Here is a 13,662-nt window from a genome sequence, read left to right on the forward strand (position 1 = left end):
GTTTATCGGTTACTGCACATGGGTAGTAGTTATGACAACTTTGTGTGGTAGGATGCCAACACGTCACTTTCAGGATCCCAAAAGCTATAATCTTATTAATGCATGCCATTTGGGATATGAATATCAGCGGAAGGAGATCTCCTTTCAGTGTAGTTTCCTCTGGAGAGGGAAACCCAAGAGCATGAAATGATCCCACACTGTCTGAATTGCTGCACATATTTCTGTTGGACAAGAACCAAATAGCATTGTAGAGAAGCCAACACCACCACCATAGTACCACCATTCCCACTAGGGGAATGCACTGGGAAAATCAAGCTCTGTATTGGAAGATGGTTGAAAATAAAGTATGGGAAATAAAAGACAAAGGTTTCTATATAAAATATTACCACCTTTCAAATATATTTATGAGAAATTGCTGTGATGAAGCCTGCTTTTAAGTTCTTTGCAGATCTGCATGCGTTTTTGTCTCTAACGCACATGTTTCCTAGCTCTCAAGTTGAAAAAATGCAAATCCTATTTTTACTTCTGCCATATGTAATAGCAGAATTTTGCCACAGGGTGGTACACAAGACATGTTTAACTGAAGGCTTTTGTAATGCATCAGACAGCTCGGTTATGCCCTCTGCCAACTTCACTCCACCAGTAACAGAACAATCTGGAGACCTCATAATAACTGACCAGGAGCCAAAGGTATATATATTCGAAAAATAAGACAGAAAAAAACCAGAAGAAACTGAGGATCTACTTGAAAATGCTAATAATATGGTGGTATTAATTCTACATAAATGCACATGTCTATTTACATAAACCTTAAACATTCATCCATTGTTTTTTTTTTTAAAGAATACATTTTTGTTTCATCTTACTAACTAGAAAAAATTAATCGAACTAGATGGAAAGAACTTACGTTCCCAGTCAATAAACTTTAGGTTTAGATTTTGGCTTGAAGAGAAATCAATTATGAGACAAAAAAATACAACTTCTGTCATTGAAACATTTCGTATTCCAATGAGAATAAAAATAAACACCTAAAATATTAAGTAAGCTTTTTTATTGTTTTCCTACTTATGTTAAAGTCTTTTATTAGCGTACTTCATAATTTTAAATAAATTACAGAGTTTTCTTCCTATAAACTAACCTCAATATCTGTCTTCCTTGCCACTATCCACCTTTTCAACTAAATAAATTGCGTTTGTCTACTTTACACTTACCTTTTCTAGGCAAGAGGGATACTCAGTGATTTAAGATAAGTAGAAACTGTTTCCTTGGGTACTATGCTCTTTAAAAAAAGTTAAGTAAGAAATATAGATTCCTACACTGATTCTTTTGCTTTGACTCATGGCTGAAGTTCTGGCCATGGATTTAAGTGATACTGTGGAATTCAAAAGTAAATTTAATTACACAGTGGTATTGACATAAATAAGCAGAGAACAAGACTTCAATTTGGAATTGGAATGTGACCGTTTAGTAATGCAATAATAATTGAAATGACTTTCACAAAGCTTTTCAGAACTCAGCAAAGTATGATGATACACAAAAGGAGACATTTTCTAAGAGACATTTAGCAGTACTGACTCTCTGTCATAGCGAACTAACACTTCTTCATGCATCTTACAAACTCCCCTAAGATCTTTCCTCTAGAGTTACTTCTTTCAGTCTAGAGCAGGGCTCCATCTCGCATCAAGTGAAATCAAAGATGCTTTTTCTGCTCAGAAGAGTTAATGATATTTTTACCATTTTTAATCATTGTGCAGGATTCTATAAAGTAGAAATGCAGCCATCTCATGGAACCTACCTCTTCCGCACGATCTGCCAAGGTACCCGGTACCAGAGCAATCACAAACATATCTGTTCCACCCATCCCTGCATACACCATTGTTTTTACAGGGGTTGCTAAGGCAAGGTTTTGCAGTTTCTCTTGAGCATGAGGGTTTTACTCCAGCTGTACTTTGAATTTCAGCCATCTGTCGAATATCTTTGCTTTGACCATCAATAAATAAATCTCTAATGCAGCCGACGTATCCATAATTGAGAAGTGCTGTCCACACCTCTGTTGGGAAGACGAGGCCTGCTTTATTTTCTGGTAAGCCTCCAAGATACAAGTCATCATCCAAGTCAAGAATTTCACTTTCCCCTGGTGCAGTATATGGTGTACGTAATGTGTTCACAGATATGGTCCCTGAGAAGAAAAGACAACAAAATGCATGATTTTCAAGACATTTAAAAGATTTTGGTACTGCTGTTTTACTCATTAATCCACATGCCACATTAGCTCCTGGCAAATATCTATAAATGAAACACAGGTATTCTATTTGTACAGCTATACAATAATAGATACACTTCATTATTTTAGTTACAAATATTGTCAGGAAGTACACAATGTAAAAACATTACTGCACAATACTGCATGGTAACAATATAAAAAAAGTCAAAATCACCTTACCAATCTTGTAGGGGTAGGGGGGATGCATTTCAGAGTTATTTTCAGAAATATCCTACTTGTGCAAGAAAAAAAATCTCTTCACTACCTCATATGTGCTTCAAAGCATTAAGGCTGAGGTTGCATTGATAGGTTGCAACCTGGGAGGCAAATCTGTGTCTTTGGTTTGGATCCAAAGACACAGTATTTTAAAAGACTCTCACCACTTTTAGTGGGCTTTGGATAACTTTTTTCTTTAAGTGCAGAAGGAAAATACTCTCATCAGCTGCCAGACAGGCAATCATTAAGAAGATAGTGATGTGCTCCTAGAGGGAAAAATCAATGCCTCTGACACTTACCTCAAAATGTGTGCATGTTACAAAGAGAGGGAGAGAGGATGTATATAGAACCTCAGGAAATCAGAAGTATCTCTTCTATTTAAGTTTAAAAAGTAAACAAACAAAATTAAGCCTAAAATAAAGTTCTGTTTCTACAAAGTGTCTGAACACAGAAACTGTAATCAACTGTAAAGATCCTCTTTGCTGTACTTTTTAAAAATAATGAGGTATCCAATTTTTAGAATTTGAATAGGCAGAAAACCAAATTTAGTACATGGAGTCACAGAACATACTTATATCAACCAAATTTAATTTTATTTACTAAATAAAATCACTTGAAAAAAAAGTATCTTCATGTAGATCTTCACAGAAGTGACCTCTTACCATTCTATATGGGTGCAAAAGCAAGCAAAATATAAATCAAAACATTATATGGGTCACCAGATTATTATAATGGACAAGCCACATTATGCAACACTTATCCACTGGACACACTATTAGAAGTGTATTAATGGTGACAAGACACTGAAGAATCACATTTACCACAATATATTTATCATACATATATACATAAAACTAACATGATTCACTATTTCCACTGTCAGCATGACACAGATTCCAGAAGATAACACTGATAATCAAAAATACTTTCGCTGTGGTGGGAGCGGTGCATAAGAATAATAAATTCAGAATTTTTATAGCATAAATACTAAAATGTGAGTTTTAAGCAAACAGACAGGTCAGAAAAAGATCATTTTCTTACTTGGATACATCCTAAAATTTAGGCTTCTCTTTTAGCAATGAAGAGGAGTCCTGTGGGAGCTACATATTTTGTTTGCTCTTTTGTTGGTTCAATAGGTTAACTTCAACAACATGGACAGAATTAATATCTAAACAGTTTGGACCTTTAGTAAAAGCTCTTGGTTGGACGTCTCAGGAGATCTAACTCCCATGTGAGACTTGAGATGTATGGATTTTAGAAGGGATGGATACTACTACTACTACTACTACAAACAGTCTCCCTACTATCAGAAGAGATCTAAAAAGATAAAACAAAGGTTTGCATAGCCTTTGTGCATCTTTATGAGCATGCTTAAAGAATGTTTAAGGTTGTGGTCAGTTTTCTCTTTTATGTATTATCAGAGATGTTTTCTGTGTCAGTTAAATAATCACATAGACGTAAAGTGAACTTCCAGTCTTAACTGTAAGGAATAGGAATGTTGAACCAAGATTCTTTTTCTTCCAAACCCCCACCTGTTTAAAACTGATAAGACTATTATATTTTGCTAACTCTAAATATTTGTATTGCTGCTCAGATTCTTGAAGCAAACTTAGCGCTTGTATGGAACACTTGCTATAGATTTGACCTTAGGCATACAAGCATAAACATTTTGAGGTTTGATTTTACTAATCAGCTGCCTCAAACAAGGACACCTGTGAATGACCTATTAAACCAAGATCGCGAACTTTTCTGAGAGCATCCTAGGTATCAAGAAGGACTGCTTACAGGCAATAGATCATTTCTCCTTTAAAAAAAATTAAAGATTCTGTAAATATAAATCATACTTGTGCTCACAGTATTTCTTACTGCTATTGTTGCTTGCTCCCACCTGTTGCTGTACAGGCTAATTTAGGACCAAATGCTTTAAACCTATGTTCAGGCAGCACTTGCACGGACACAAGTTAACTCAGCTGCAGCCTCCAACCTCAAGCTCATGCATTTGCACAGTGCTGTTTTCTGCTGGACAAAGACACTTGTGTTTTCAATCTATCCATGATGCTAGAAGACATCTAGTGCTCCATTTCTATTAAAAAAAAAAATTAACTAGCCATCATCTTGATGGCTTTCAATGCACAGGGAAATACAGGTAAATCTCAGCCAGTGTAGCTGCGACATTAACATGGTGGTTCAAAATTAAGTTTTGCAAGCACAGAAGGCTGAGAAAGGTGAATGATTAAGGGAACTGTAGATCACCACTACACTCTGGTGACTGGGAATTAAAGTTAGGTGATAGATTGAAGCAGGAAAATTTTCTTCTGGATGTCATAAAGTAGTACCCTGGAGAGAGCTTAAGTATTATTTTGAATAGATATCAACAGCTTCTTAAAGAAATGAACCTTTCCTTTCGCCTCCTCAATAAATGACACCACATAAAATACTCCTTGGGAGAGGCCCTCTGAAATCTTAGTGTAATCATAGTATCTAATGACTATGGCTATAATACAAATAGGCTTTAGTCTAGCTAATAGCAGGAAACCCATGCCTGGGCACCAAGATCTTCATGCTATCAGTTACCAAGTTATCCTAGTTTCCAGCTGAACTTCTAACAGCATGTCCAGGCAGCCATACCAACTATCACTGCTGTTGGTATCCAAATTACCTTTTATGTATCTCTGATAGGTAACGCAAACTTTACTCACTAATTGCTTAGTAAATGCAGCTGAAAAAAATCCAAGAAAAATAAGGGGGAATGAAAGAAGACTCCCAAAATACATCAAAAAATATGGGTTTTTGGGAATATCATAAAATAAATGCAAAACTCAAGTTCATACAACATGGCCTACAGAAAATAAATAATGGGTCTATAAACACCTTCGGATTCACAGTTCATCCAGACCTGTGCCACAGAGGTAGAGTGTGCTGTTTCATCTAGCTGGGGGTTTTTGTTGTTTCTGTTTGTTTGTTTTAAGCCCGTCATCTTTCTTGAGGGAAAGTTTTCAAGTTTTACCGAAACCATCTCAGGTTGGACCTCACGACAATGGCAGATGCTTCCACAGAATCCGGGGATAGTAATGCACACCCCCTTTGCTGGATTTCAATCCTACTTTCTCTGATAATTATAAGCAGATTAAAATGAACTGTTCTGTCAAATCACCAGTGTGCTCCAATCCATTTGGATGTTTCTATTTATTCATGTGAAGAGACATCACTTTCCAGAAAAGCAGGAAGAAGGGAAGCTAATGGAGCATACAAATGTCTTATGTGGCCAGCACAGGAAAAGGTTAATAATTTTCCCTGTAAAGATAATGTAACATCAACCCTTCTCACACCAGAATTGTCAAGTTGGATAAGAGGGAAAAGAATGGGACATATCTTGTTTTACAAAATAACCTAAAGACAACAGAATATGATGAGGAAGCAGCAGATTCAGAAGAGTGTTGGCCTCTCAAAAGAAAAAGATAACCTTAAATTGTAACATCTCTGTAGTGAGAACCATCCTTTCAGTTATATCTTTGCACAGTACCTAGCATAACAGTACCCATAACCAGATCTGTAGTTATACTATTTTATTTGAAAAGAGCAACACTGAGGCAATAATGTCTGCCAGGAAACAAGCAGCTTCCTTGCAAAGTTTTTTAATACTCAAAGTAGGAAATAGTCTGTATTTCTACCAGAAAAAGAAAGAAATGGGAAAAAGCTGACAGCATTTGGTTTCTCTGGCCTGAAAGAAGAAAAAGGGGAAGACTGAAAGACAGTAAGGTGTGGGGTTATTTATTTCGTCCAGGAATTCATGATCTAACTTCAGACTCTAAAAACAGGTAACATTTCTTATCTCCAGAAACTGGACATAAATTTAAGGGTCTTATAATGACTTATGGGTGCTCTGATTCTACAGCATTTCACCTGAGAGCAAAATGCAATTTAAACTTTCAGAAACATCTTTATGTATTGGAGGAATAGCCCAAGAAAAACTAATGAAATTATGATTTTTTGCAGCAATTATTGACTAAAAGATAACTGATTAGTGGGCAGTTCTTCAAAAGGAAGAGTCACCAATATAAGTCAACAATAACATACATATGAGCAAAATGGGAAATATTATTGGGAGGTATAGAGAAACGTATCTTACCACTTTACTGAGCATTGGTAAGGTTTACCTTGAACTCTGAGAAAGATGCAGATCAGCTCAGGAGACTGCAGAAGATGGCAATAAAAATGGTCGATAGCTACAGAACTGACATATAAGGACAGGAAGCAGCTGGGGCTTCTTAGTCTATGAGAAAACTGGAGACTGATGTAACAGCATTCAAATCATAAAAAGTATAGAGCTGTGATACAGGGAAAGTGTGGTGTATTTTGTGCCTGCTGTGAACAAGGAAGTTGCAGACAAAATGGCTTGTTTTGCATACAGAAATATTCAGTTTATGAATGATTACATGGGGAGGTTGCACAGTGTCCACTGCTGGAGGTAACTCAACAAACATCTGTCAAGACTGACGCAAGTGCACTATCACTTCTTTCATTGGAGGGGTAAAATAGAGAACCTCTCAGTGTCACCCCATCTCAATTTTTCTATGACCTACGAATAAATGAAAAACACTACCAGGATCATTGGAAGAATTTTCCTTAAAATGCAAGATAAACCTGTTATGCCAAATATGTAAACTATTAATGTTTGTTGAAATAGGAACATGTAAATCTGGCAGTTCTTAAAAGGTTGGAAAGATGGAAGGAGTATATAGAAGTGTACACGTAAAAAAAGAACCTGCAACAACAATGCACGTAATAGATATCGACAAAGCATTACTTACAGTGAGATACTGATTATAGTTAAGCTCTAATTACAGACTCTAGAGATAATTTCTGGTATTTAAGCTGAAACTCTAACTTTAGTTCAAAATTTCAGTGACTTCTTAGCCCTTAAATGCTACCTGCCTATGAATACATTCCGATACATTCTGTTTTACACTGCCATACACAATTGGAGGTTGACAAGGAGAGTAAGTTTCCTCTCTGATTTCACTGTGTAAAGATGATTTCCAAAGGATGAATGGCGGTTTAGTCAAAAACATTTGCAAGGTTATTCTTAAATATGGTAAACAGTTTGACAAAATTTTAAACAATATTCAAGTCTCAGAAAACAGTTATTAAACCTAACTCTACTGTGTTACAAGAAACCCTGTGAGCAAAGACCCTTACAGCTGCTTCATGGTTTTTGGGTTTTTTAGTTTGGGGTTTGGGTTTTTTTTCCCCCCAATTCTTTTACTGCAGAGTTGGCAGTACTGTTAAGAGCAGAACAGACAAACATTTCCCTTAGGTATGAGTTAATGAACCTCTCCAGTCATATACATTATCTCAGCAATTTACTTTTGCATAAGTCTATGCATAAGAAACTAAGACATATTTCTAAATCTTGTCTCAATTCTGATCAGTTTAGTATGAAGATTGTAACTACAGCTATTCTGACCTCTGTGCTTACCTCATGTGGCCTATTTAGTTGCTTTTTGTGCATGTGAAACACATTTGCTTATTAAGAAATGGTAAAAAACTCAGAGTAAGGTATTCTAAATACACTTTACATCTTATGTACTAAAGCATAATATTATAGCTGTGATGAGGACTGTGACCACAGCCTACAGCCCATGACCAAGACAGGGCACATGTGAAGCAGCTATGAAGCTACTGTGCAGGAATTCAGAATAACCATGAATACTGGAAGGGAATTCAGCTCACATGACAGGACACAGCAGTTGATACGAGGTTGGTGTCCTCTGCTGTATACTTAGCAAAAAAGACAGACTGCTGGAGAACGTGTGTTCCCTTTCCTCTGCTGCATACCTAGCAAGAAAGATGGACCAATGGAGAAGGTATGATATATTTCTTTACTTAACATTGGGAAACAGGGTCTCAGGAATTCCATCTCACCAAAGATCTGCCTTTTAGGTAGGGAAGCACACTCAGAGTAGGGCTTACAGGCAGCAGGATGGGATTCCAGGTTGAAAAACTTCTATAAGAATAATAGGTCAAAAGTTCCTCCAGCAAAAGGAAATTAAAGAGTACCATCTCTTCCCTCTTCCTTGTATCTCCCAAAATCTGAGGGGATCAGCAGAATTACTAGTGAAAAAGGCCTGGGTAAGTACAATTTAAAAATATGCTCTCATTCCTTACATCTCCCACACCACAGTCCCAGACAGGCAATGGCAAAGTCAGTAGTTTAGAGTGGATGCTCCCTGTGACTGAGAGTCCAGAAAAGAGCAAAGAATGAAAAATAAATCCAGTACTTGCTGATCCAGCTAATATGAAAGTCAAGGAAATTTGCAAAGCTCCTTGAGAAATGTCACAGCTTTCTATTATCTGAAGGAACCACTCTGCATTGGATTTGAAGGCTAGGAGTAAAAGGTTGCAAGACACAAAACTTCACTTAAAAAAAAAATATCACAGGTTATTTGAGCTACTTATTTATTAGCAGGAGAATCTCCTTCTTTATACTTGATAGGTTGGGAAGTATTTTGTCAGAAGCAATAAGAAAGTCTCAGAAAAGCCAAATTTTTTTTATACAAGGCATATTCATTCACTTATACAAAAATTCTGAAGGTGAGCAAGTGAAAAGTGATCATATTCATATGATTTCCAGTATGTTTGGTTTTGGCTGGAGAAAATAAATGAAATAGCTTCCTGGAATAGTAAAGTGGATTTTATTATTCATGGAAAAAAGCATAAGATGATGAACATGCATAAGTCATGAAGAAATAATCTAAACATAACACATCAGTACTTCCTGTTGCAATCAGAAGAAAATAGGAATGTACAGTTCATTGTTTATTTTCATTGTTAGGCAGTCATTTTACTTTGTTAAATCTGACAGTCTAAGATACTACTCAGCCGATATTCTCATTAAGAAAAATAACAGCATTGCCACTGTTACTGGTACTTAAAGTATTGTTACTGTAAAGTATTATTGTATTAAAATCACAGAAAATCTTTGATGTCTGGTTCAGATTTCAGCTAAAAATTCAGTTTGTCAATCCATATGCCTACATATTTATTAACTATTCCTGGTAATAGTTCAATGTTTTAGGGTGAATAGGTACTACAGTCAGTTTTCAAGAGTGGCAGGGTAAATAAAGTTCACCCATCTTGATCACAGGAGATTCATCAGCTGGATTATTTTTACTTTTACATATATATTTGACTATTTATAATTCTATTTAAAAATAATACGCAGTCCTGATTGCCAGGTGTGTATTGCTTCCTAAAATTAGTCTATAGTCTTGCTGATGTCCATCGTCAGTTTTAAAGAATTAAATAAAGTATGTCCTAAACTCTCTTAATAGCACTTGTGAGCTACAGTTTTTGTGAAGCAATGAAAGGGCAGAACATTTTCGAATGTAAACAATTGCTATGCATTTATTTCTTTTCTTTATAGTTGTGTTGACTTTGGATGTAAGAATAAACTTTGCTTTCAGTGGAGTCCCACAGGCATGATTATTACAGGATTTACTGCCTCATATGAATCACTGAAACAGCACTTAAGAAGGAAGCCTGAAATGAAGATTGTAGTATAAATAATATAACCGCTGGATATTCAATCACAATTGAGGATTTTGAGAAGTTGTGTGTGTTGTTGTTTGGGGGTTTTTTAACCTCAAGAAATGTAAATATGCAACTGACATATTATAATCAGAAAATCAAACTCTCTACAATTAGAATTTGAAGCCACACAGCCCAGGAATCAAATCACTATTTTTCATAATCCTAGGACGGACTGATCAATTCAATTTGGTCTGACTTTCATGATGGATTTGACTGAAATCTTCAATTTAAACCTGCACCTAAGATTTGCTTGATCTGAAATCCGATTAGTGGGTAGTAAGAAAGTGAGAGATAAAACAATAACTTTTTTTGGGTGATGTTTCAGAAAGAAATTATAAATGCAAGTCATGGAATAGGAGTCACCAGAAGGAAGAAAGTGGGGAAAACCCCACAAAATCCAAAAGGAGTTTACATTTTTCAACACTCAATTTCAGAGTGTACATGAACTTCAGACTGGATACAGATGTTAACTGGAAAATTCTTTGATGGACTGAATTACAGACTCAGTACATTCCCCCCTGATCCCCCAAATCCTGGCATGAACTACAGGAAAGATACCATAGAATAGATTTGTCCTTCAATTAATGGATATTGATTATTTGCTGAATTCAAGATACATACTCAAGATCAGATGCAGCTGAAACACAAGGACACTTTCATTAGTTAAGTGCATTTTATGCTATAACAGATTTCAGTAGCATTAGGAAGAGTTTATGAATTCTTTATTTTTACCCTTTTCAGTGAGATCATTTGTTGAGTAAACTACTATAGAATATGAATCATACTGACAGAATACGGCAAGTCACTTATTTCTATTTCTGCTGATGTGTTGTTAACCATTCATTAGCATATCATTTAATTATGCCGAGATCTGCTGACCTGATTGGAAGGTCTGTGCTGTTTCTGTGGGTGAACTATTCCCTGTGTTGGAGATTACTTTCAGTAATTCTTTTTTGCTTTATTTTTATTCTTGAAACGTGCCACTTCAGCTATTTGGTGTAAGCAAGCACAGAGGGAGATTACTCTGTTTTTGAAGTACACAGCACACTTACTTGCAAGATTAAGTACCTGATTACCCAATAAATGTTAACATAAGATATTTTACTCTGCAAATCATTGTATTCTGGTACCTGACAGTAATGACTTCTTATATTTTCCTTATTTTTCAGATGATGCACAACTCTAATGGTGGCAACATAATATATACCCAGTATTCTCTCAGATACAACATGAAAAACCATACTGAATATTAAAAAAAGAAGCTTACCTGACCGTCCATCTCGTTGAAAATCCACATGGTACCATTCACCATCATTCACCTTCTTCTGCAAGGCTTTTATTTTTATAGTACCTGATCCCATGTCTAACAGCAGGTAGAGGTGGCCATCAAGCATCTCAATGGCAAAAAAGTCAACCTTCACCATCTGTGGGTGTTTGGCATCTTTTTGGTGCCTTGGTTTTCCATGACTGAAAAGAATCAGGCCATTTGGCTCAGTTGTACGAAAGTCAAATGATATTGAGCCTGTTTTCTTGGCATTCCACTTTGGCAAAGAGATGAATGACTCTGGTGTTTCAAATGTGATTGGATCTAAGGTTGCAACATTCTCACATTTAAATGCTACAACCCCATGAATCTTCATTTTAGGATCTCCTTGCTTGGCAAGTCGAGATAACTCCAACCTGACATCGTTATTTTTATATACAACCTGCAAGCAAAGCAGAGAAGTTACTAAGAGGAACTTGACCATTTTAACCAAACAGGTATAATCCTGAACAGGCATATTATTTAAAGGATAACAACGATGGTATATGAATATGATAATTTACATACACACAAAATTAAATAACTATTTTCATTGACTAATGATTTAATAATGGTTTTCATTAAACCAAACAAAGTTGCTCTAAAAATATCCCTAGACTTAATTCAAACAATCTGAAAGAATCTGCACATAATTTACACTATCAGTCGCAAATTAGCTTGCATGGCCTTGATTGCTTAAAAGCCCTCTTTGCACAGCCATTCTGCTACGTTAGGGAAGTATTAGATTCCTTCTTCCTCTAAACCCTTTGTCACTATCTTAACTCTTCTGTTCATGTATAGAAAATGTACCAAGGTCAGATACTTTATCATCTTTTCAGCTTGTCCTTGGGGCTGAGGAATAGTAGCATACATGGTATTCATGAAGCTATAAAATAGGAAAACTAGTATCATACAGATCAAAACAGACAAAAACAGGACAATCTTTGAGCCAGTTCAAGTGGACAAAAAATAAAACCACTTACATATTTTCCCTGACTGAAGACTTTTCTGATAAAAATGAAAGACAGTATTAGTTTTAAATCCAGTTGACCTCCACAGCAAATATTCTTGCTTCAAATCACATATTTACTCTGCCCAGAGAAGCCTGTCATGATATAACCATTTCCCAGGGTTCTAGTCTTCATTAGTATATTCTGAAATTGCTGCTATTTCTGTGTTGTCCAGGATACACGGACTGTTTAAATGAAGCTCCCCAGTAGCAAAGGCGTGCACAAGTATTTTGTCAATATTTTTAATTATTCAATAAATTATATACTCAAGGTAAAATACCACTGAAGGGCTGAATATGAATGCATGGTGACAGAAGCTAAAACCTTCTTCCCCGTTTCTAAGGTTAAGCCTACATTAGAAAGCAATTTGGAGCAAAAGCAACAGCTCAGCTGATCAAAGTGCTTTGTGCTGAGGCTTCTTCATCTACAGATTCTATACCGTTCAGGACTAGATGGTGTCTGGCCCCTGACCTAGGGTTCCAACTAAACAATGTAGTCTGAAGCTATTCAGGGACCAATCACTGGTTTAGACCTTACATCCTTATTAGACGTTGGAAAGTGCTTAAGGAATACTTAGGGTAGAGCTTCTGGATTAATTTCTTCTGAAGCCGAGTTTGAACACAGATGAAACCCACTCTGCAAACTGAACTGACACACAGTAAGCACTGCAGAACTGTGCTACTGTTAGGAATCAAAACACTAGCATATACACAATCTAAGATGGCATACCCCAGAAGTGATAGTTGCTATTGAAAAATGGTGTTTAAAGATAACAGAACACTAAAGACATGATTGATAGATTGACAATTTTTTACTGTAAGAATTGTGTTCTTCCAAATTATATCATTATCCACCCAGCAAATTTCATCATAAGCCATGGCAGAATTATTATACTACATTAAAAATGTGTCCTAAAAGCTAATAAAAAGCCTATTTCTCCATTTTATTTCAGAGTTCAGTACAAATACTGCTGTTCCCACTGGAGCTGTGTCTCCAAAGACAACAAATAAACCTCACTGTGGATTCCTGACAGCAGAAATGATACTCTGCCACGGAGGGGCAGATAACATGTGTTGCCTTCTTTGCTCACTTTAGTCCAAGTGACTAGAATTGGACTAACTTGTAATCTTAGAGAATAAGGATCCATATTTGCATTTATCAAATACCTCTGTAACACCTCAGAGATCGCAGATTATGCAAAGGAATTAAGAAGAGTACTGGAGAATAAACAAGTGATCTCCTATTGGGGTGACTTTCTGTCTTTAGAGTGAAGAAAG

The 13,662-nt window shown here is 36.1% G+C and overlaps 1 protein-coding gene across 17 annotated transcripts in view; it reads right to left on the bottom strand.

The window, feature by feature from the left end:
• NRXN1 (neurexin 1) overlaps nt 1-13,662 on the bottom strand; it is a 735,915-nt gene that overhangs the window by 417,971 nt on the left and 304,282 nt on the right. For all 17 annotated transcript variants that reach the window (XM_075497462.1, XM_075497460.1, XM_075497458.1 and 14 more), the window contains 2 exons: nt 11,340-11,778; nt 1,796-2,179 (listed from right to left, as the gene is read on the bottom strand). In XM_075497462.1, the coding sequence (XP_075353577.1) occupies nt 1,796-2,179; nt 11,340-11,778 (823 nt within the window). The remainder of the gene's footprint in view (nt 1-1,795; nt 2,180-11,339; nt 11,779-13,662) is intronic.

The sequence above is a fragment of the Mycteria americana genome, chromosome 3 (assembly GCF_035582795.1).
Source record: "Mycteria americana isolate JAX WOST 10 ecotype Jacksonville Zoo and Gardens chromosome 3, USCA_MyAme_1.0, whole genome shotgun sequence".
NCBI lineage: Eukaryota > Metazoa > Chordata > Aves > Ciconiiformes > Ciconiidae > Mycteria > Mycteria americana.